Source organism: Cnephaeus nilssonii (assembly GCF_951640355.1).
Source record: "Cnephaeus nilssonii genome assembly, chromosome: 9".
In the NCBI taxonomy this organism is placed as follows: domain Eukaryota; kingdom Metazoa; phylum Chordata; class Mammalia; order Chiroptera; family Vespertilionidae; genus Cnephaeus; species Cnephaeus nilssonii.
Genome location: NC_137080.1, coordinates 70,320,328 through 70,342,952, shown reverse-complemented (window position 1 = coordinate 70,342,952; position 22,625 = coordinate 70,320,328). Strand labels below are relative to the sequence as shown.

The 22,625-nt window shown below is 38.5% G+C and overlaps 1 protein-coding gene across 1 annotated transcript in view; it reads right to left on the bottom strand.

The window, feature by feature from the left end:
• The window catches only part of EYS (eyes shut homolog), a gene marked incomplete at its 5' end in the record, with an annotated part of 1,363,978 nt that overhangs the window by 212,035 nt on the left and 1,129,318 nt on the right, over nt 1-22,625 (bottom strand). Inside the window, 2 exon segments of the mRNA XM_079781621.1 lie at nt 722-942; nt 9,932-10,040. Coding sequence (XP_079637747.1) covers nt 722-942; nt 9,932-10,040 — 330 coding nt within the window.

Sequence of the window (22,625 nt, the reverse complement as noted above, 5' to 3'; positions counted from 1 at the left end):
GTGAGATTTGGTCAATTTCTCCTTGACTTGAATTATTATAATCTGTACATGTTTCTGCTTCCATTCTGTCATTACTTATGGCCCTGAAATAATGATTTCTCAAAGGGTTGAAGAAATTTGGGATTATGTTCTACACTGTCCAAATGAGACTCCTTCAGGGTTGAGTCACTTAAGACATTTTAGTGGAGCTGAGAGTAATTTTAATTAATATCTTAAGCTTATAAACATGATGAATCTTTACTAGGAGGAAATATATACATAGGATTGAAAATAAAATGAATAAATAGATATAGGTACTTTTTCTCAACCTCTAATTTTAGAGATGTAAGTAGATTTTTTAAAGATGAAGCAAAAACAAACACAATACAAATTAATACATCAAAACCATTATCAATGAATAATAATCTCCCATTTATATTTCTAAAAACCAGAACACCTTAGTAAACTTACACTTGGGTCCATTTAAAATTGTCAAAATCAGGTCCAGTTACCTAGGTATTTTCAGAGGTCAGGATTTTCTTGCCATTGGAGCCATGATATAAAAATTTCTTTGAGCAAACAAGTGTCTACCACATGTGTGCATCACCTAGGTGACCCATGCAAAAACTTGGATGTTCCAGACCTTTATTTCTATCACCCAGATGGCAATGCTGCTGGTTTGGTTTTCTTAAGAATTTGGAGTCTTGCAATATATGTTAGAGATCAGGAGGCTAATACTAACCTGATGCAGGTGCCGTTGTTGTGGCATTGATGATGAGCACACCAAGGGACATGGCAGTTCTCAATGTTCTTTCCACGTAGTGCTTCATCAGTGATGATTAATTCTTTGTTGTTTACTTGAAGCTTTACAATGAAGCCCTTGAACCCATAAATACGGCCCGCATTCTTATGAATCTTAACATTTTCAGGAATATGGCCAAGGAATATTGATTCAAAATGTACCTATAGGAAAAATAGCAACAAACATCCTATATAATCCTATATAATAAAGAGGTAACATGCAAATTGACCCTCACACCCTCGCACAAGATGGCCACCCCCATGTGGTCAAAGATGGCCACCACAAGATGGCCTGCAGTGGAGGGCAGTTGGGGGGGACCAGGCCTGCAGGGGAGGGCAGTTAGAGGCAACCAGGCCAGCAGGGGAGGGCAGTTAGGGGCAACCAGGCTGGCAGGGGAGGGCAGTTGGGGGGGACCAGGTCTGCAGGGGAGGGCAGTTATGGGGGACCAGGCCTGTAGGGGAGAACAGTTGGGGGTTACTAGGCCAGCAGGGGAGGGCAGTTGGGGGCAATAGGGCTGGCAGGGGAGCAGTTAGATGTCAATCAGGCTGGCAGGGGAGTGGTTTGGGGGTGTTCAGGCTGGCAGGCTGACGAGCAGTTGGGAGCCAGCAGTCCTGGATTGTGAGAGTGATGTCTGACTGCGGGAGGGTCCCAGATTGGAGATGGTGCAGGCTGGGCTGAGGGACACCCCCACCCCAGTGCACGAATTTTGTGCACCGGACCTCTAGTTTTCTTACAAGGTGTTAAATTATAGGAGAAGGGCCTAGGACAGTGATGGGCAACCTTTTGAGCTTGGTGTGTCAAACTTCGCCAAAAAACTGAGCATAACTCGGGTAGTGTGTCACTTTGAGGAAAAAACTAACTCCAAGACTCTAGTCGCAAATGTTTCATCCTCAGGAGCAGCAAATATTTCATCCTCGGCATGCGGCCGTGTGTCATCAGAAATGGCTACGCGTGTCAGTGCTGACACACATGTCATAGGTTCGCCATCACTGGCCTAGGATATTTTGTTCTGTAATTGCATGTTCTTCTATGTTAAATAGGTTTCAATTGTGGGCTAGTTTTGTCAACCCACCTAGTAGGAGGTAAGGTAAATTACATTAGAAAAGGGCCCCTCTTTTATATTTCTTTATATCTCTCACAATAGCTAATAAATTTTATTATAAAAGATTGTCATTTGACAAAACTTGATTACTTTGAAATGTATTTTAGAACTCACGTGTATGCTTTTCAATGTGAACATTATCAAATAATAACTGATAAAGAAAATTAAACCTTGTTATTTAATTATTAATAGAGATTGAATTGTGCTACCCCAACTCCTCATGCATATGTTGAAGTCCTAACATCCAGTACCTCAGAATATGACCTTGTTTGAAAATAGAGCTTATACTCATTGACCAGAATGATGATAAAATCACTTGCATGATATAAATTGCTACTTAATCTCTCCTTTACAATCCTCCAGCAACATAAATAAATTGAACTTTTATCGTTCAGATGTACATAAAATGCAACGTTCCTCAATGGGGATCTATGAGCTATGGTTGAAGTCTGGATGAACTGTAATGAGAATGTGACCTTTAGAGCCGTTAGGCATATGACAGGTCAATGCAGCAGCATTGGTGCCCAGTTTATAGCTCTGATGTGCTTATTCCCCAAACTCACTCACTCAGTCCAAGCTGATTTCAGAAAGTATTTAATTTGGTATTACTAGAGCCAAATAATTAAGTTATGACTGGTGGGATGAGATGATGTGATATGCCCAGTAATATTACTTAATATTTATACTAATTTTTTTTGGTTTAATGCAAATGTGCTTTTATAGAACAGAAGCATGTGCAATTAGAGGAACATCAAAGCATCTCTATGACCCATAGTAGATCAAACTAATTATATTATTTGAGCTCTTATTCTTTTTTAGTGACTTGGGCTCTGCTCCTAAGACCATTCCTTATTTTTGCCCCCTAAGTACCTCTTATGGGACTCATATATAGTCCCCCAGAGTATGAATTCCTTTGGGTATAGTGGGGTGGAAGTTTCAAGGGGCATTAATAGAGCCCCCAGGCAGCATAGGAGTATGTCAGTTTGTTTTCCCATCCTTTTTTATATGCTAAGTCCATTTATACCAATTACTCTAACAAACTATTAGCAGAGCTCTTTTATCGCCTAAGATAAGTGACTCACTGCTAATGCAATCTGGGATCTATCATGAACCTGCAGACTCAGCGCATCCAAGGCTGTGACCTTCCTCTCATTGAGGATCTCTGACATCTTTGTGTATTGATCACACACCTGGAACAGCAAACCTCTCACTGCTTTGACAAGTGTGCTGTTTTAGCACAAAACTGATAGAGGATGAAAGAATATCCTCCTCTAATGTCAGCAGTAGGCAGATCAGAGGGGAAGTCTATAGAACTATCTATGATTTATTAGGCCATTAAAAAACACCCAAACAATAAAAATAAATGGCTCTTGTATTTCTTCTGATCTGAGGCCCAAACTTAGTTGGAGCCCTGAGATGTCTAAAAAAACAGCTGTCGTTGACTGCACATAGATAACCATTAAGATGGTTGACTTCCTCTATCCCCAGACTCTCAATTATCTAAGAGCTGCCTATTGTGTGTGTAATCATTCCTAAGAAGACAGGTCTTTAAAATAAGTCTTTTCTAATAACTCCTTGTGAATCAGACTATGGAGAATAGAGTCTGACATCAAGATATGATCTTACAAGATAAAACCACAGAGAACAGACATGGACAATCAAGGAGGAATCATCAAGATAATGAAAAATATGAATGGTGACTGAGGGGAAAGGATTCCACATCTGACAAGAATGAATGAACAGTTCCTTTCCCCTCAGAGTTTCTCTTTAAAGGAAGAATATAGCACTCTTTTATAATATGTGGGAATACAATAAGAAGATAGGCAAAAGGGAACAAACTTTTTAAAAACCGGAGAGTGAGGGTAAGAAAGGTAAGAAGCTGTTTTACCTGTTTTCTGTTTTGTCTTCATTTAAATTTAGATATTGGGGTACTACATACATTTCTGTTATAATATCTTGATTCAATGTTTACTTTTGTTTTATATCCTCAAGTCTGTCTGAAGTTGAATTACTTTTGTGTTAATGAAATATAGGAAGGTAATTGCAAATGTATTTCTTTGTTAAGATTAACTATCATTGGCAAATATGTTCTCCCATGCAGTGGGATTTCTTGTTGTTTTGCTGATGGTTTCTTTTGCTGTGCAGAAGCTTTTTATTTTGATGTAGTACCATTTGTTTATTTTCTCCTTAGTTTCCATTGCCCTAGGAGTTGTATCGGTAAAGATATTACTACGACATATGTCTGCTATTTTGTTGCCTATGGCTTCTTCTAAGATTTTTATGGTTTCTCATCTTACGTTTAAGTCCTTTATTCATTTTGAGTTTATTTTTGTGTATGGTGTAAGTTGGAAGGGTTTAATCTCCAAAATTTATAGGGAACTCATACAACTTAACAAATGGAAGATAAACAACCCAATCAAAAAATGGGCAAAGGATCTAAATAGAATCTTTTCGAAAGAGGACATACAGAAGGCCAAGAGACACATGAAAACATGCTCAAAGTCACTAATCATCTGAGAGATGCAAATCAAAACGACAATGAGATATCATCTCACACCTGTCAGAATGGCTATCATCAACAAACCAACAAATGACAAAAGCTGGCGAGGATGCGGAGAAAAAGGAACCCTCGTGCACTGCTGGTGGGAATGCAGACTGGTGCAGCAACTGTGAAAAACAGTATGGAGTTTCCTCAAAAAACTAAAAATGGAACTTCCATTTGACCCAGTAATTCCACTTCTAGAAATATATCCCAAGAAACTAGAAACACCAATCAGAAAGGATATATGCACCCCTATGTTCATAGCAGCACAATTTACAATAGCTAGGGTTTGGAAACAGCCTAAGTGACCAGCAGATGAGTGGATTAGAAAACTGTGGTACATCTACACAATAGAATACTACGCTTCTGTATAAAAGAAGGAACTCTTACCATTTGCAATAGCATGGATGGATCTGGAGAGCATTATGCTAAGCGAAATAAGCCAGTCGAAGAAAGATCAACAACATCACATGATCTCACTCATTTGTGGAATATAATGAATATCATAAACTGATGAACAAAAACAGATACAGAGACAAAGAAGCATTGAATGGACGGTCAAACTTCAATGGGAAGGCAGAGGAGGTTTGGGGGGGGGTGGTAAGAGATCAACCAAATGATTTGTATGCATGCATATAAGCATAACCAATGGGCATAGACACTAGGGAGGTGAGGGCATGTGCCGGACGGGTGGGGAGATCAGTGGGAGGTCAATAGGGGAAAAAGGAAACATATGTTCTACTATTTGTAATACTTTAAACATTAAAAAAAAAAGACTAACTATCACAGTGTACTTGTCTTTTTCCAAGAATATAATGACAAAATTGAAACAAACTGACTTTCATTTAGTGTTATTGCAGATTTTTGTATTTAATAGCATCTGAATTATATGCAGACAGATTAAAAACTAGACACATGGAATCTTGGAATAAAGATAGATAAGAGATGTTGGGTAAATTTTTGTGAAAAGGATTTATTTAAATAACTTTTCACATGTGATTTACATCTTAAATTCTTTAAGACTGTTTAGAGACATTAAATGAAAGGGAATTAAAAGGCAGAAGCAGTATTTGTCCAAACCACCCATCCCTTTGCTGTTAGTCCCTCTCCTCCCCCCAATAACATGATAATCTGTGCATTTGTGGTCTCTTTTATATTAATTTATACCCCTTTTGAAAGCTGGGCCTCCACCCCTCATTATCTTGGGGTTCTCATCATCTATAGCAGCACCTTGCAAATAGGAGGTTTGATACAAGTTTGTATATATGATCTGATTCATGAAACTCAATCCAACTTTTCTTCAGTCTCCTACTTGGCTTTTCGGTCTCTTCTCCTACTTTATTTGGCCTTAGAAACTTGCTAGTTTGTCAGATTCAGTATAAAGGGAGGTCCTCACTGAATACGATCCAAGAAGGAGTATTAATATGGCTTTAATACGAATATATCTTCATATGTTAAATAGCATAAAGTATAGGCAGTATTTATATGGAAGTTCTTGAGTTACATATGAGATTAATATCAAGGGGCTCACACAAAGGGTTATTTTTTAATTTGATAGATTTCAGTGACATCTTCACTGGTCCCATACTTCACAGTTAAACCTGGGATTCTTAAGGCTTTCCAGGCTAGAGAACATTTTCAAAATAATATCTTCTCACTCTGTTGAAGGAAGAACTGAACTTTAGTAAATAATAAATTAAATTGCTACCCTGTGAGCACATGGATACAGGGAAGGGGAGATAGAAACGAAGGATGTGAGCTTAGTCTTGTCTACAAGGAAGTTAAATGTTGTCTGGGGAAATAAATCACAAAGAAATTAAATAGTCAGAAAAGAGCAGCTTTGCAGTCAGTAAGATGGAAGAATAGGAAGTTCCAGACAGTCCTTCCTTTCCTCATGGAGACATTGGTTCAACAATACACAGACAGCGTGTCCATATGAGAAATGTGTAGGTTCAGCAGAGAGGCACTTGCATCTTGAGGGACTGTGAAACCAGCTGTATTGAGGCCAGTGGGAACATATGTGGCACTCACTTGCCATAGCCCTCCTCTAGGCTCAGTGGAGCAAGATTCAGGGAAAACTTCCAGTTTCCAGCTTCTCTTTGGGGGAAATAGAAAACTGAGACCTATGTCCTATGTGTAGAATTTTCAGGGTGCTGCCTAAGGGACTAATTGCTGACAGGTAAGGGTGCCAGACTGGGGCCACTGAGAACAAAGATGAAGGTTTAGACCAGTAAGTATTCACTCAGCATAGCTCCTCCTCCACCTCAGTGGGAGAGAGTAGGGGAAAGCCCCCAACTCCTGACTTCTTCCTGGGGAAGGAACAAGTTGGAACATGCATCCAAAATTACACTTTTCTGAGACTGGTTTCTATTTTGCCTGACCTGAAGCTCTGATGAGACCCAGCATAGTCTAGAAACTTGGGGGCTGCTGAGAACAAAAGAAACCTGGGCTGCTTACAGCAGCTCCAGAGAAATGGCAGTACTGCTGACAGAGAGCAGAGGGAATAAAAGATTACAAGCACCCTAAAAAAGACTGGCAAATTCGTATAGTAAAGAATTCACACACAAGTCTAGAGAAGACACATCCATTAAAAGGTTCAAGAGGGTCCCAGAATCTCTAGCTGTGCTATTTGGTGTAGGTCCTTTCTTATACAAAGCCATTCCATAAACACTGGGAGAGATAGTTGTTTTTCCAAATGTGTGGATCCCATCACAAAGTGACAAGGCACAAGAAGAAACAAGAAAACATAGCCCAGTCAAAGGAAAAAAACAAATCTCCAGAAACCAATCTCAAAGAAATGGAGGTATATGAATGACCTGACAAAGAATTCAAAACCTGTTACAAAGCTGCTAAATTAGTTCAAGAAATTGAATCATGAAGAAAATGAGAATATCAACAAAGAAAAACTATAATAAAAAATCAAACAGAAATTTTGGAGCTGAATATACAAAGCTCAGTTGAAAAATTCACAAGAGTGATCCGATCCTGGAAGGGCCCGCAGGGTGGGGCAATGAGGGGTAGACGGTATAGGGAGTTCCCTGCCCTGGGCTGGGTGAGCTCAGAAACAAAGAAAAAAGGGGAGATAGAGAGAGAGAGAGAGGGAGAGAGAGAGAAGAAAGGAGTAAAGAGAGATGGAGGGCTTTATGGGACATCATCAAATGGATTAATATACTGTATACATTATTGGAGTCCCAGAAGAAGAGGAGCGAGAAATGGGCAGAATGCTTATTTGATGATATAACTTTCCAAATATGGGGAATAAAATGGACATTCAGATTCAAGAAGCCCAAAGAACTAAAATAAGAATGAACACATTGAGGCTTATACTGAGATACATTATAATCCTATATAATAAAAGGTTAATATGCTAATTGTCCCCTTGAGAGTTTGACTGACTGGGAGTTCAACTGCTCGCTATGATGTGCGCTGACCAGGGGGTGGCGTGAAAAAAAGGAAGGCCCCCGCTGGCAGCAGGCAGCCAGAAGGCCCCAATCAGCCCTGATCACTGGCCAGGCCTAGGGACCCTACCCGTGCATGAATTTCATGTACCAGGCCTCTAGTCTATTTAAAAATCTCCACTATATTATAATGAGCAGAGGCACGGTTAGAACCTGTTTTTAATAGTTTGTGTTAAAGTTCATGACTTGTAAAATGAAGTGATTTCAGCTCACAAAATCCTCAGTGCTTATATATCCTTATCCTACAAATGTCCACCATTCTCTTATTATAATAAAAGAGGAAGAGGGAGTAACACAAAGGTATACTCACAGCAAACTCCAGGAGTCCATTACATAGCATAACTCCAGGACTGGGGTCTAGTCTGTGAGAGTTCAGGACAGACAGCCTCCACAAGACTAAAATGAGCTCTGGGGTGAACCCCTCTAGAAGGCAGCAGTGATTCATTCAGATTTCAGAGCACTTGAGTTGGGATGAACACAAGGAGGCAGAATATTGTAAAAAAGACCTCTTTAGAGAGCCTAAGTGAACTGTTGCTTTACCATCCTGAAACAATCCCAATTCTTTTCAATTTAATCATAAATTCTATTCCCATGTGCTGGTCTCTGTGTGTGCTTGCATATTATTACTTGGGGCACTCTGATCAGTATTTCATTCAGTCAACCTATAGGGTGAGGAGACTGATTTGTCACAAAGGCTGCAGACATAAGACAACGAAAAGATATTTATCGAGCATTTGTTGAATTCTATTTATTAAATATGTGATCCATTGTATACTATGTTAATAGTATACTGTACGCTATTTATAAGAAAATCTGAAGCTTTTATTATAAAAGTGGATGACTATAAGGAATTAAGAAATATAAAATCACACTAAATACTTTACATTAGATATTTAAAAAAACTAGTAGTGTTTCATATATTTTCCACGATTTGAATATTCTATGTCTTGAATCTAAATATTTGGCCATCTTGGGCTCTAGCATGACTTCTTAAAACCAATTTTATTCCTACTTAACAATCTGTCCAATAGTTTTGAATCAAGTGCAGCAGCAAATGAAGAACAGTAGAGTGTATTATAAAGGAACAAAAAAGGGTTGGGAATAAGAAAACCTGGGGTCAAACCTTTATCCTTCTCACTATGAAATTTTGGACACCTGATACTCAAGTTTCTTCAGGTTTATGTAAGGGATCATTATTATTACTTTGGAGGATTCTTGTGAAGATGAGATGTGATAATATATGTGGCCATAATTTGGAAAATGTAATGTGCTTATGCAAATGTTAGATGTTCTTATGTGCTTCTTTTAAATGCCTGCATATACACAATAGAGACTATGTAGAAAAAATGGAAATAAAATGAAATTTCCAATTCATTAGGGCACTACACACTGCAAGCATTAATGCGTGCCAAAATTAGCACTGTGGCGCTCTAATTATACAGATTAACTCTCCATGATGATCGAATGAACCAGGAATTCTTTATCTTAAATGTATTGCTATAAAGTCATAGTCAGAAGCGTGGAATCAACCACATCATTAAAATTAAAAGAATTCAGCAAATTGCCTGGTCTCTGGAGGGACAGACATCTTCTCTTGTTTCAATTTAGCTTCATTCAATATTTCTAAGAAAAATATCCTGGCCAACGTAAATCTGAACAACTGAGAATGGACTTTTTTTTTTTTTTTAACAGCACAGTACAAGCACTACCATGTCCTATAAAAATGTAAGTTTTTAAGCACTCTTTTGTATCTTGCTAATCTTTCCAGATTCCTGAGTTTTTTCTTAGATCAAGAATAATATATTATATGCCAAGTTTGAGAAGAAAGTCAATTTCATGCTAAATTTAATAAAAATTTTATAGTGATAGGCAACATTAAATATATTTAATTATACCTAGAGTATCAAAGATGAATATTCTGGTGTTTTGTTGAGAGCTTTCACAAGGAATAAAAAATATGATTAACACAATAATTTAAAAATAAGTACTTATTTGGAACATCGAGGGCGCATTTATTAATATTTGAAACTGGATATATGCATGCCTACCTGAGAGGCATGGGATAGTTCCATTTCTTTCTTCTGTACTGTAGGTTTTCCATCTGCAGTCATTTCAATCATACAAGCAACCCCAGGGCTACCAGCAGGCACTGTGAAGCTAGAAATGAAAACAGAAGAGGCCATTGATGTACGTGTTATTGGCGAGAACAGGATAACTTCACACATGGATGGTAAGTACTTCCTCAATGAGAGAGGTACTTTCTGGCTCACAATAATCCTGAAATATGGCTCAACCACGTGTGAACCTTTTAGGATAGATAAAAGATATATTTCTTTTCTAACACTGCATTTTATTCTCCTTCCCTCCTCCTGTCTTTAAATCAAGACTTGAAATGCTTTCAGAAAGTTAAACCCCCACCATACAAAGAGGACTTTATGTGCCTAAGTAAGTATTGATAAATTTTGTGTTAAATGTGGTTGACATATGGTCTCACTCATTGGAGATTGTTGGACAAGTAACATCAATGTTAAATGATGCTAAACTCCCTAGGTAGAAATTTCCCCCTCCCTGGCCTGCAGGGGGAATAGAAATGGAATAAGAAATGAAAGGCTGCATACCCCTGAGCAGTGAGATTACACTGTGATACAGTTATCAGAAAGCATGCTGCTAATGTACTGGCTGGCACTGCTGTTCAGAGATAAAGAAAAGCATAAGGTTAAGGGAATTTGTAGAATGAATGGCAGAAATGGCCAATACATAATTGAAAATTTTTGAGAATTATAGAGTGATGCCATCAGAAAAGGTACACATATTAAAGTACTTAGCATATTTTTAAAATAGGATTTTAAAAGACATTAAAATGATATTACCCTGTCTCTTGACATATGTAATAATAGTAACTTGCACTGTGGTGAAGCCTACTTCATAGAGATAGTAGGAAATACTTTTACTAATACTAACAGTGACACTCTCTGCATATTGAATATGTGAATGATTTTAATGCTCAATTTTGCTTTTTATTTTTTAAATTTTGGACAGTGAACATACCCAGTTTTTTAAAAAAACGTATTTTTATTGATTTCAGAGAGGAAAGGAGAGGGAGAGAGAGATAGAAACATCAATGATGAAAGAGAATCATTGATTGGCTGCCTTCTGCATGCCCCACACTGGGGATCGAGCCCGCAACCTGGGCATGTGTCCTGACTGGGAATCAAACCATGACTTCTTGGTTCAAAGGTTGATGCTCAACCATTGAGCCATGTCAGCCTGGCTATTTTGAGTTTTAAACCGCTGTCCTAATTTACCCAGGACTGAGAGGGTTCTTAGGACATGGGACTTTTTGTGCTAAAACCAGGGAAGTTCCAGGCAAACAGGATCAGTTGGTAATTCTACTTTTCAAATAAAAAGCCAGTTTTATGAAACACTCATTAGTTAAGTCACTTACCAATATTTTTCTTAAAATTAATTGTGGAGACTAAGTGGAATGAGAAAACAAACTGGAACGTTCTTTTCCCCCTCCCCACTCAAAAGAGACAACTGCCTGAGATTCCCTCTTCCCTCTTATTTAGAAATACAAATCTGATATGGTCCTGGCAATACGTCCTCCCACTACTTTTTTGGCCTCCACTCTAGTTTATCAAGCTCATTTCTAATTTTGATAAGATCACTGTTGAAAATTCTAGTGATAACTTCTGGGTGTCCCATTTGTGTGAACTGCATATGGTAAGGATCTATGAAGCACAGTTGTTATAGCTGACATGGGCAGGTAAACCTGTATAATGCTTTGTACTGGAGATGGAATAGCTCTGAGGTAATGCACATGTCCTTGTTCAGAAATAAGATTTCTTTGTTCCATTTAGAGTCCATTAATTCTAACTCTGAACTGCAGTTCTACAAAAGGAACTTTTGTATTTGCTTTCTGTTACTGCCTGCCATTCCCCCCCATCTTTTCCATCAAATGGTTGTTTCTATTGTCTGCTTAGTCCATGTACTATTTTAGAAATTGACACTCTAATTCCACCAGAAGATTTTTCCAGGTTCTTATCACACTCATTTTTATGTCTCATATTTGCTTGTAGACCAAAGTGTGTCATAAGAAACAAACAATGCTCTATAAACAAATTAGACATTATGCCACATAAATCATTCGAGGAAAAATCTAAGTGCATATCCCTCATGTCTCTCAAGTATTGCTGAGGCCAGCTGAATCTAATGATTTAAAGACTCAAGGATCATATTTTGAGATAATCCATTGACTGGCTGAGTGATCTTAGGTAAACCACTTAACCTTTCTTCCCTGAAGTGTGATTATCCACAGAGGGAGATAATCATTCTTAGCTCATAAATGGGTAGTGAGAATCACATTATTTAATGTACATAAATCATTCAGTGCTAATATTAAAATCCAGAGTTAAAGCAATTATTTGCTGACTAGACAGGGATCTCTAAAGAGATTTTTATTAAAATAAATTGCACAGTCAAGTTGAAGTGTTCATCTACTTCTGCTAACACTGCTTGTAATGGAATTCAAAATGAAATACTTGGGTTGCATTATTTAAAAAATTAAAATGTGATGAAACCAACCTATTTTTCAGTGTCCTTAACATTCTGGTTGGCGGACCCATTCAGATTTGGAAAAGACAATTTATTAAAAATTTTTAGAAGATCCTGCTCAAACTGGAAGTTTAGGTATCCAAAACCAAGGGAAGCATTATAAAAATGTAAACAATGGAGAGTGGGTTGGTGAATTAAATCAAGTACTTTTATATAATTGAATTCTCTCCAGCTTTTAAATAGAGACTATAGGATACTAATTAATGGAATGAAAATATATTTGTATAAATATGAAAAGAGGTAAATACAATCTGGATGACACAGCATTTTTATAAAAGTATGCATAAGCAACTATACCAGAACTACTTTCACTAACATGAATAGTGGCTCTCTTTACATGTAGAATGAGAATGGTTTTTTAATTTGCCTCTTTTATTTATTTGAATTTTCTAAATTTTGACATTGAACATGTTTCCATTTGACCTCCTTAAAAAAAATTTAGTTTTAATAAAAAGCAAATCAAGGATTAAATAATTCAGTAACATTTTTCTGTGTCCCTGAATTTCATGCTTTCCTTCTAGGCACATCTATTCATCCCTCTTCTTCCTGAGTATATCTTTCGCAGGTATTGTCATGAGAATTTGTGGATAGTAAACACAGTCATATCACATTTCATATCACCCTTTGCATAATAGTTTAACTGTGTATAAAATTTGGTGGTTTTTCTTTTAGAACTTTAAGCATAGTACATCATTATTTTCTGTAATTTGTTGCTGATGTGAAGTTCCATTTAAAGGCTGTTCTTTTAATTTTTCTTTTTACAGCTTTAAGATCATCTTTTTATCTGTGATAATGAGTCTAGGTGTGGATCAATCATTATTTATTCTTCTTTAATACTCTGAGTGCACTTTTGATCTCAAGAATATTCCTTTAATTTTGGAAAGTTCTCACTTGAATTACCTGAAATACTGCTTTCTGACATTCTCTGAAATTTCTTCTTTTAGATTTTTTTCTAGAACTCATATGAGTTATTTTTAGGAATCTTGTTAAGTTGTTCTCTAAATTTCTTAATCTTGCTTTCATTTTAAAAAATACTCTCTTCATTTCTCTATCCTGTATTCTTCCTAGGCACCATCCCCCCTCCCCACCCGAAGAGTCTCAGGACCATTTATTTTATCTATTGAGTCTTAAACTTCAATGAATATATTCTTTTAACCCCAATATTCTGAATACTTTCCATATTTTTTGGTATTAATTTGCTTTTGTAATTTCTCTTTTAAGATAAATGTTATTTTTCATTTATGCTTTCTAGCATCCTAAGAATACTTATTTTAGTTTCTGTCAGATTTTTTTCCATAAAAATGATTTTAGTGGAGGGTCCATTTTTCATTTGCTGATTTGCTTGTTTCCTTTCTCAGTCTTGCCATGTGTTCTGATATTCTGCTGTGCAGCCTCATTTTGAGTGGGAAGTATTTTTGTTTTTCTCTGTTCTTCCTCACTCACATGGCCCTAATCCTGTGATCTTCTGCTGCACTCAGCTCTGCCTGCATGATGAGAACTGCGCCTGCTCCTATGGCCAAACTGACCAGCTCCTGAACTAGAATCTTGGGTAATGGACGTTTGGTAGTTCTGTCCTTGATGTTATTAAAGGTACGCACAGGTCCATTCACAGAGCTAGAAAGGACTGCTCGGTGCGTTTCTGCTCACAACACTGTGTCTGTGTTCTGTTTTCTTCCTGTGCTGGCAGCTGCTAAAAGTCAGAATCCCAGATGACAGCGTGTGTATGTGTGTGTGATAGAGGGAGAAGGAGAGGGAGAGGGAGAGGGAGAGGGAGAGGGAGAGGGAGAGGGAGAGGGAGAGGGAGAGGGAGAGGGGGAAGGAGAGGGAGAGGGGGAGGGACAGGAAGAGGGAGAGAGAGAGGAGGGAGAGGAAGTGGGAGAGGGAGAGGGGGAGGGAAAGGGGGAAGGAGAGGAGGAGGGAGAGGGAGAGGGGGAAGGAGAGGGAGAGGGGGAGGGACAGGAAGAGCAAGAGAGAGAGGAGGGAGAGGGAGGAGGGAGAGGGAGAAGGAGGGAGAGGGACAGGGAGAGGAAGAGGGAGAGGGACAGGGAGAAGGAGAGGGAGAAGGAAGGAGAGGGAGAATGAGGGAAAGGGAGAGGGAGAGAGAGAGGGAGAGGAAGAGGAAGAGGGGGAGGAAGAGGAAGAGGGGGAGGGAGAGGGAGAGGGGGAGGGAGAGGGAGATATCTCATAAATATTTCTGAGTCAGTAGTTTTAGTGCCCTTTGCCCTATGCCAGTGTTCGGCAAACTGCGGCTCGTGAGCCACATGCTGCTTGCGAGCCGTGGTTTGCCACTCTGTTGACTAATGAGTTTGCCAACCACTGTCCTATAGAAGTGGAGCTTCCCACCAGACCTATGCCATGCCAGGCCTGCAGTATTACCTTTTGCTGCTCTGCATTTTTGTCTTTTTCTTGTTTGGGAAGATATTTTCTTGTATATCTTCAGTTATCCTTTTTATTTTATTTTATTTTGTCCATCGTTGTTATGCGTTTGACACTAAGAAGGAGCATTACACTGTGAAGTTACAGAGTCATCTTGCCTAGAATGCCCACATTTTTTCCTTTTATAATAAGAAAAGACAATAATAAAGATCAAACTAAGTCCTTGTCTTTGAAGGGCTGTGTAAATAGAAAGTTATCTTTAATTTGTGAGAGGCAGAATGAAGAAAAACTAAACAATCCATTTGGAGGTGCCTTTATGATTTTGCAAGCTTCAAATTGGGAAGGACTAATTTATTTGGCTTTTTATGTCTCAGGTTTGTTTTGTGCTAAAGGCATTTCAATGCATCTGTCTCACACTGTTTTTCAAAAGCCTGTAAGTAAAGTGTCTTGCTTGCCTTCTAGAGAGAAATAGGGAGTATGGATTTTTTTTTTCTTCTCTAAGGTACCTATGTTTGATTTGTTAAATCTGGGAGTTTTATGAGTCACTGGCATTAAACCATAATGAAATTAAATTCTTTAAAGGACTATTATAGTGTTGTGCTGAAGGCTCACAAAAGATAGCTCATGCATAATTGCAGTAGCTATAGAGTTTTGAAAGCATGACATAACAGTAACAAACCGAACAGCACCAACTGCTTCTAGGGAATATTGCAAAACTGATGACAATACCGAATGCTTTCACAGGTGCAGAATATAAATGTTCTTTGTCTTGCCATTAGGTTTGGCTATTGTCCAGCATTAATGTCAGCTTGTCTGTTTAAAATTTTGGACGTGAAAGAACTTTGCTAGCAAGTTTCTTTATTTACCTGAACTAGACTTTGAAAAATGAATGTAAAGCCCGAGCCGGGTAGCTCCGTTGGTTGTATCGTCATCCTGATACACCAAGGTTTGGGTTTGATTCCTGGTCAGGGCACATACAATGAATCAACTAATGAATGCGTAAATCACTGGAACAACAAATCTCTCTAAAATCAATAAGATAAAATAAAAAACAAAAAATGCCAAACAAGCTCTCTGTATGGATCACATGCAGTATAGACAGCAGTTAAATGAATCTCCAAATGAACTATTCTGACAAGTAACCAGTCTTAATGTTCACCGCATTAAGGTTTGCTCCGAAGAAAGCATACACATTAAGCTCCAGCTTGGAACGTTCATGAAAAGAATCCTCTCAGGCCAGACTTCGGACTGAGAGGGGTTAACTTCAATTATCAGCAGCGGTGCTCTTCATCCTCAGCCCCAAGTTTTAGTTGAGCCGTGAGAGCACTGCACACGGACACCTGAGGCGGGAGCTCCCAGCAGATGGCAGTAGAAGCACATGGCAGACATGAAGGGACAGAAGGCACCTGGTCCCCACAAAGAGAGAATCTAATTGGTAGTGTGATTGTTTTAGCTCCCTGCTTGCAACCGGAAAACATGGGAAAATATATGTAAAAGATTCTACATCAGGCACTAGGGATGAAGCTGTCCAGGGACATACAGCGTTCCTTATCAGTTAGCGTTCCTTATCAGTTCACGTTCCTGATGCGATTGTCATGGCTGTGTGAGCAAATTTAAGAAGATGCAGTTTCAGAGTATGATGTAATGGTTTTATACAGCCCTACCAATACAGCCATGTTTCTGGAGGTTTGTCAGTGCGACTCAGCACAATTTATATGTTAAGACAGTGTAGAAAAAGGTCAGGCACAAAAGCCAGAGTGGTAGGCCCTTTGCCAAATAAGGACAACACGGACACACTGAAACCATCGCTTTTGGTGTGGAGCACCAAGGAGCTGGTCAGGCTGGCCACACAAACAGACTGTACAAGGGCCCCTCTGTGACCTCCAATTGATTGGCCACTCTGCGACCTCAAGGTGATTGTCCTGAGGACGTCCTGTCTCTGGATGATTGTTAGGAGCTGGTCATTGGTTTCAGATTATTTTATTTAGCTTTTCCTCTCACTGACAGACAGCTCAATTGTAATGAATAATAAAATACAGAGAAAACCAAGCCTTATCCTGTGAAACACTGATATTAAAGAAAGGATCTGTGATGACGCCTGAGCCCCGCCTAAGCCGGAGCTTCATTTACACCCTTGATTGACCAGAGCAGTCGTCAGGGTAACGTCCACCCTGCTGCCACGAGAGAGCTGAGCTATTCCCGGAACTGGGATTTTACTTCTGACCACACTGTCCAATTCATGTGCAGTGGGATCGACAGCATATTCTACAGATTTCACCGCCTCCTGCTAGCTCCTCCAAAAGTGTAGATGGCTAGAGTTCCCTTTACCCGGTAAACATTCACAGAATCATCGCAATTACACAAAGTGAAATTTGCACCCAGAAATGTTGCTGTTTTTGACCCGACATCTGACTTCAACCCATCTGAGCATGGTGGATAGAAGCTTCCATGGTGAGGCGGAGCAGGCTAGCACTGGCTCACAGAACCCGTTTTGTACATCCCTTCCCAACACCACATCAGTGGATTCATGTTGGTAGCTTGAAATTGGCTATGGTGGCGTAATTATGCCCGGGAAATTGGTAAGTGGTACATATCAAATCAACCCCTCATCCCACCCTTTCCCTTGAGAGCTGGTTGTTAAACACATACCAGCACACACCCCTGAGTTTCTTAAATATTTCCTACTGGGATTTAAACATTCACTTAGACCAAGGACATTAAGAAAGTTGCAAAAGTCAACTTTGCTGTTGGCATTCCATTTGGAATTTTAGTAGAAAATCAACGTTATTTATAATTGATTAGTTCACAGCTCTAGATTGGATCAATTTATTCTGATGATGAATATGGGTTTTGGGAATATTACCCCTAAAACCTACACATATTCAGTTTCCAAATACCAGGTAGTATTTAATTTTACCCTTCCTTTCAGATACTTATTATTGGCTCAGTTTGTTTTTAGCACTTTGGGGGTATATTTGTATCCAAGTCACTGAGCAATCAATACAAACTCAGCAGTTAAAAATATTGATTCCTAATCCTTTCCTCTCCAACACCTGAGCTCTCATACAAACATATTTTGAGACACTAAAGTTTCCCAAGTTAACATAGCGTATGGAAAAACTCAATTTGATAAGAAACAGATTATTTTAGCACATTTGAATAAAAAGCAATTCTGATATGGGCAGGTAGAGATTCGCTTCCATGAGATTATGAGAGAAGCTAAAGATAAGTTTTCTTTAGGAAAAGGCCATCTGTGTCCCTGTCATTTTTTTTTTAATGTGTTACAGTGAGTGTTGGTTCATACTTTCTTTTAAAAATGCCTTATGTTAACAATAACTGTGTAGTGTCATAGTTTCTATAGTTTCTACATGGTTTATTATTTTTGTAGCATGTGATTTTCCTGGCAGGGCATTTTAACTGAGATGGATCTATGTCTCTATATCCCTACATCTATACCATCTATACTTAATGTCAAAATATTTATACTGCTTTATGTTCAACCCAATGAAGCCATTAACAATTCTAGCTTTTATTAAACCATAGGAAGAAAGAGTAGATTAACAGATGCAAAAGATTTAAATTTCAGAAGCACTCTCTGAGCCAAAATTATAAATATTCTCATCACTCTAAGTGTGAAAAGGCTGTAGTGTGATCCAGCAAGCTGTGTCTCTGATCAATACCTCTTTGGGCTTCATACTTCTTTGCCAGCTGGCATGCAACCTCGGTGTCTCCTGCCTCAGCTTATTTAACTTTCTCCGAGCAAGTACACCTATTTCTCATTCTTCCATAGAACTCTTGCTTTATGGTTTCTGGGGTTTCGTGTATGCCACTCCCCCCTCTAGCTGTCCTTCTCATACCTTTTGCCAAACGTGGCTTGTGAATCTTTAAAATTCCTGACAGGGAGAGAAGAAAAGTGAAGCCAAATTCTTACCCCAGGAAACTTGCAATTTGAAGGTAACCAGACAAGTAAAAATTTAAAAATTCCACCAGTATAAAAATAGACAGAATTGATGACTCTGTAATCTAGGCTTAATAATTAAAAGAAGAATTACTAGCCCTTCTTTAATTTTGAGTCCATTTCTTATTAATAGCTTCCATGAAAGCACTTCCAACTTAAAGACTGAGGGGAATTGAATTGAGTAAGTGATCATGATGATGGAAAAAATGCTTCCCCCCGCCCCTGATAACAGAGACAACAACACATTCTGAAGTTGTTTCTGATAAGAAATATAATCACACTAAACATTTTGAAAAATTTCCAGAAGATGATGTGTGAAATATGGTAAGTGGAACCAAAACCCACATTGTCTCACCAGGAGAGACAGATCCCTGATAGTTAGAGATGGTTTGCAAGTTTTATATTACTTGATACAAACAGAAAACCAAATTATTACAGGGCTCATAGGCTCAGGATGACAAAGAAATATAAGCTCTAAAATATATGATCTGTGTTAATTAAGACATAAAGTCTTAATCCAAAAGCGATTTAAGGTAATTTTTTAATATAGGAAAAATAGAAGTGAGAAATAGAAGAAGGAAAAGTTGTATAGAAAATAAATCATAAAAGAAATTAGTGTCCAGGCAAATGATCTTAAACACAACTAACAATGGATCTATTCCTTCAATAGACGAATGGGTGCCTATTATGTGAGAATGTACAGAACATCCTTGGTGGGAAGGGGTAGGGGTGGGTGGGGGCGGATAAAGCAGCTGTCTTCTGAAGGTTTCCAGGAGGCAGGGAGGAAAAGTGCTGCCATTCTCCCAGAGGTCAGTTTTCACTGAAACTGGGAATCAGGGCCAAGGCGCCAGCAGCGGCAGTGTAGGCCACTGTTAATGAGAGCTGACAGATTTGCGTTACATCTTCAAGGCTCATTCAAACTGAGTTAGCAAGCAATGCTGGAAAGATTAAATTATTTAGAGAACACACGGTGGGATCACTTGATTGCCAGGCCTATGATGCAAAAATGCAAGCAGGGAATTCAAAGAGTGCCTAGCTTTGCTGCTGATAGGAAACAAACAAAAAAGGGAAGTACCTTTCCTCCCATCTTTAGCTTTATTGCTCTTCTTTAGTGAAATCCAGGCCAGCAGGGGTGCTTTCATGCTGATCGGCCCTATCTCCTATCTCCTGTGACACTTAACCAATCAGGAGGGACTGGAATAGATCATACCCCATGATAGAGACCTTCATGGGGTATATGTTATTATTAGTAATGGCTTCTTATAATGGAATATAATGGAATTATTTGCTTTAATAAGCATGTATATGGCATTCATTATGAACCAAGAATTATTCCAAATACTTTAAAATACTAAAGAGCATTCCCCGCCTGAGTTAAGTAGAAACATTTTTCCCATTAAAGATGAGAAAATTGAGGACACAAGGGGTTAAATAATGTATTCAAGGTCACATGAACTGTAAGTGTCAGGGGTGGGTTTCAATGTGAAGACGGAGGCAGAGTTTGGCCAGTGTGGCTCAGTGGTTGAGCATCAACCTAGGAACTAAGAGGTCACGGTTTGATTCCCAGTCAGGGCACAAGCCTGGGCTGCGGGCTCGATCTCCTGTGTAGGGTGTGCAGGATCTCTCTCTCTCTCTCTCCTTTCCTCTCTGAAATAAATTTAAAAAATATTTCTAAAAAAGAAATCTCTCTTTAAAAAAAATAAAAATAAAATAATAAATAAGATGGAGGCAGTGATTGGAGTGAAATCAAGACACACCAAAGAATGTCGACAGTGACCCAAAGCCAGAAGAGGCAAGGGATGAGTTTCCCCCGAAGCTCCTGGAGGGAAGCGTGTTCTACTGATCACTTGATTTCCTACTCCTGGACTCGGGAACTGTGAGAGAATAAGTTTCTGTAGTATAAACCACCAAGTGTGTGGCAATTTGTTGCAGCAGCTACAATAAGCAGATTCAGAGGAAAAGGTTTTCTTTTTCAAATGGAACAATGTTAAAAGTAAGAGCCAGGGGTTTGACTACTAGCAGTGTTCAATAGTTAAACATGGTATTCAGACATGAATGAGGTTAGGATGTGTGTATATTGAATTATAACTGGATACCCTATTAAGATATACAGATAATCAAAATGATTTGAGTTTAAAAAATATCTCAGCTGAGGAGTAGCTATGAGATCAGAAAGCAAGTGTCTCTCCTTTTAACATTTTCAAAGTGCAGTCTAATTTGACAGGAAACACTGATATAATTAATATAAACCTATTGCAAACATCTAAATCTAGTATCTGCATTTACTGTAATTCAAATAGAGTAATAAAAACATTTTAACAGGCCTCTGTTTGTAAAGTGCAAAGGGGGTTAAGTTTGCTATTTTACTACACACTAAGGGCTTCTTGGGGTGAACGACTGGAAAAGAAATGGTAAAAAATTATTCAGCAATTTTCCTTCCCTTATTATTTGGTATCTTGAAGTATAAAAACATTCCCCTTTGCATTCTATTACCCTTTGGGGGAGGGATTAGATTTACTCTGTATGATATAAGGAAACATTGATATTCAAAGATTCTTATCAATGGTAGATGTTTTGTTGGTAGACAATCAACATAGCAAACATTTCTATGGTGGGTTACTTTAACCTTGAATTAGCTGACCACTTAGTATACTAATCTCGGGGAGAATAATACAAATGTTAAAATAATAAGTTCTTTATGCCAAAGAAAGGTCTTGATAGTGGTGTCTTAGACAGATAGAGAAAGCCCATTTTTGTCTTTAAAGATTTCCCAGGAATCCAAGCATTATGTGACTATAGAATCACATTTACATCGTATTATGAAAACAGAGGGAGAAGAACACAGAAATGTTCATAAGTGAGGAAACCTTAGCATCCTTGCTAAAGACTCCTTAAGCATCCTCTCTATCCAAAAGCATTTTCTGAATTGAGAAAGTGTTCTCATTTTGACTTACCAGTCAGAACCTATAGTAACCTGAGGTAATCATTTCCAAGGGAAAAAAAATTAGATATAATAGTAATATCAAAATACACAAATGATTAAATAGTTAATTCCAAATGAATACTTAAGTGGAAGGTTATAAGGATCAAGTTATTTTCCTGTCTAGTACTTAGATAAAAGAAAATTACCCTCCCCCCTTTTCTCTCTCCAAGGTCTTTTGCAAAATATAATACAATGCAGTAATGCAGTTCCATTCACTTCTTATCAGCAGAATAGAAGTATTGGACATATTTTATAAAGAAGAATTTCTCAGTCAGTTAGCATTTATATTCCTGTAAATGCCAACATGGAACAGAGTAAACCATACTCAGAACCAGGAAAGCTTAATACCTGGAATTACTTGAGATACACAGTCCATTCTCCTACTCAATAGAGGACAGTTTTTAAAGAATGACCTTCAAACTCTGAATATTCCATTGAAAGGGAGCTCATTAGGTCACAAGGTCATCATTTATTTATTGTTTAACTGCTCTGCCATTATTTGTACAAAAGCCATTTTTCCCTTTATTATTATTACTAGAGGCCCAGTGCATGAGATTCATGCAAGGGTAGGGTCTCTAGGCCCGGCCAGTGATCAGGGCTGATTGGAGCCTTCAGGCAGTCGGCTGCGGCCTTCCTTTCAGCTGCAGGCCGAGGCCTCCCTTTCCTGGCTGCCAGCTGCCAGCCCGGGGGCTTCCTTTGTTCCACGCTGCCCCCTGGTGGTCAGCACACGTCATAGCGAATGATAGAACTCCTGGTTTCCCGGTCGAACTCCTGTGGGGACACTTTGCATATTAGCCTTTTATATATATAG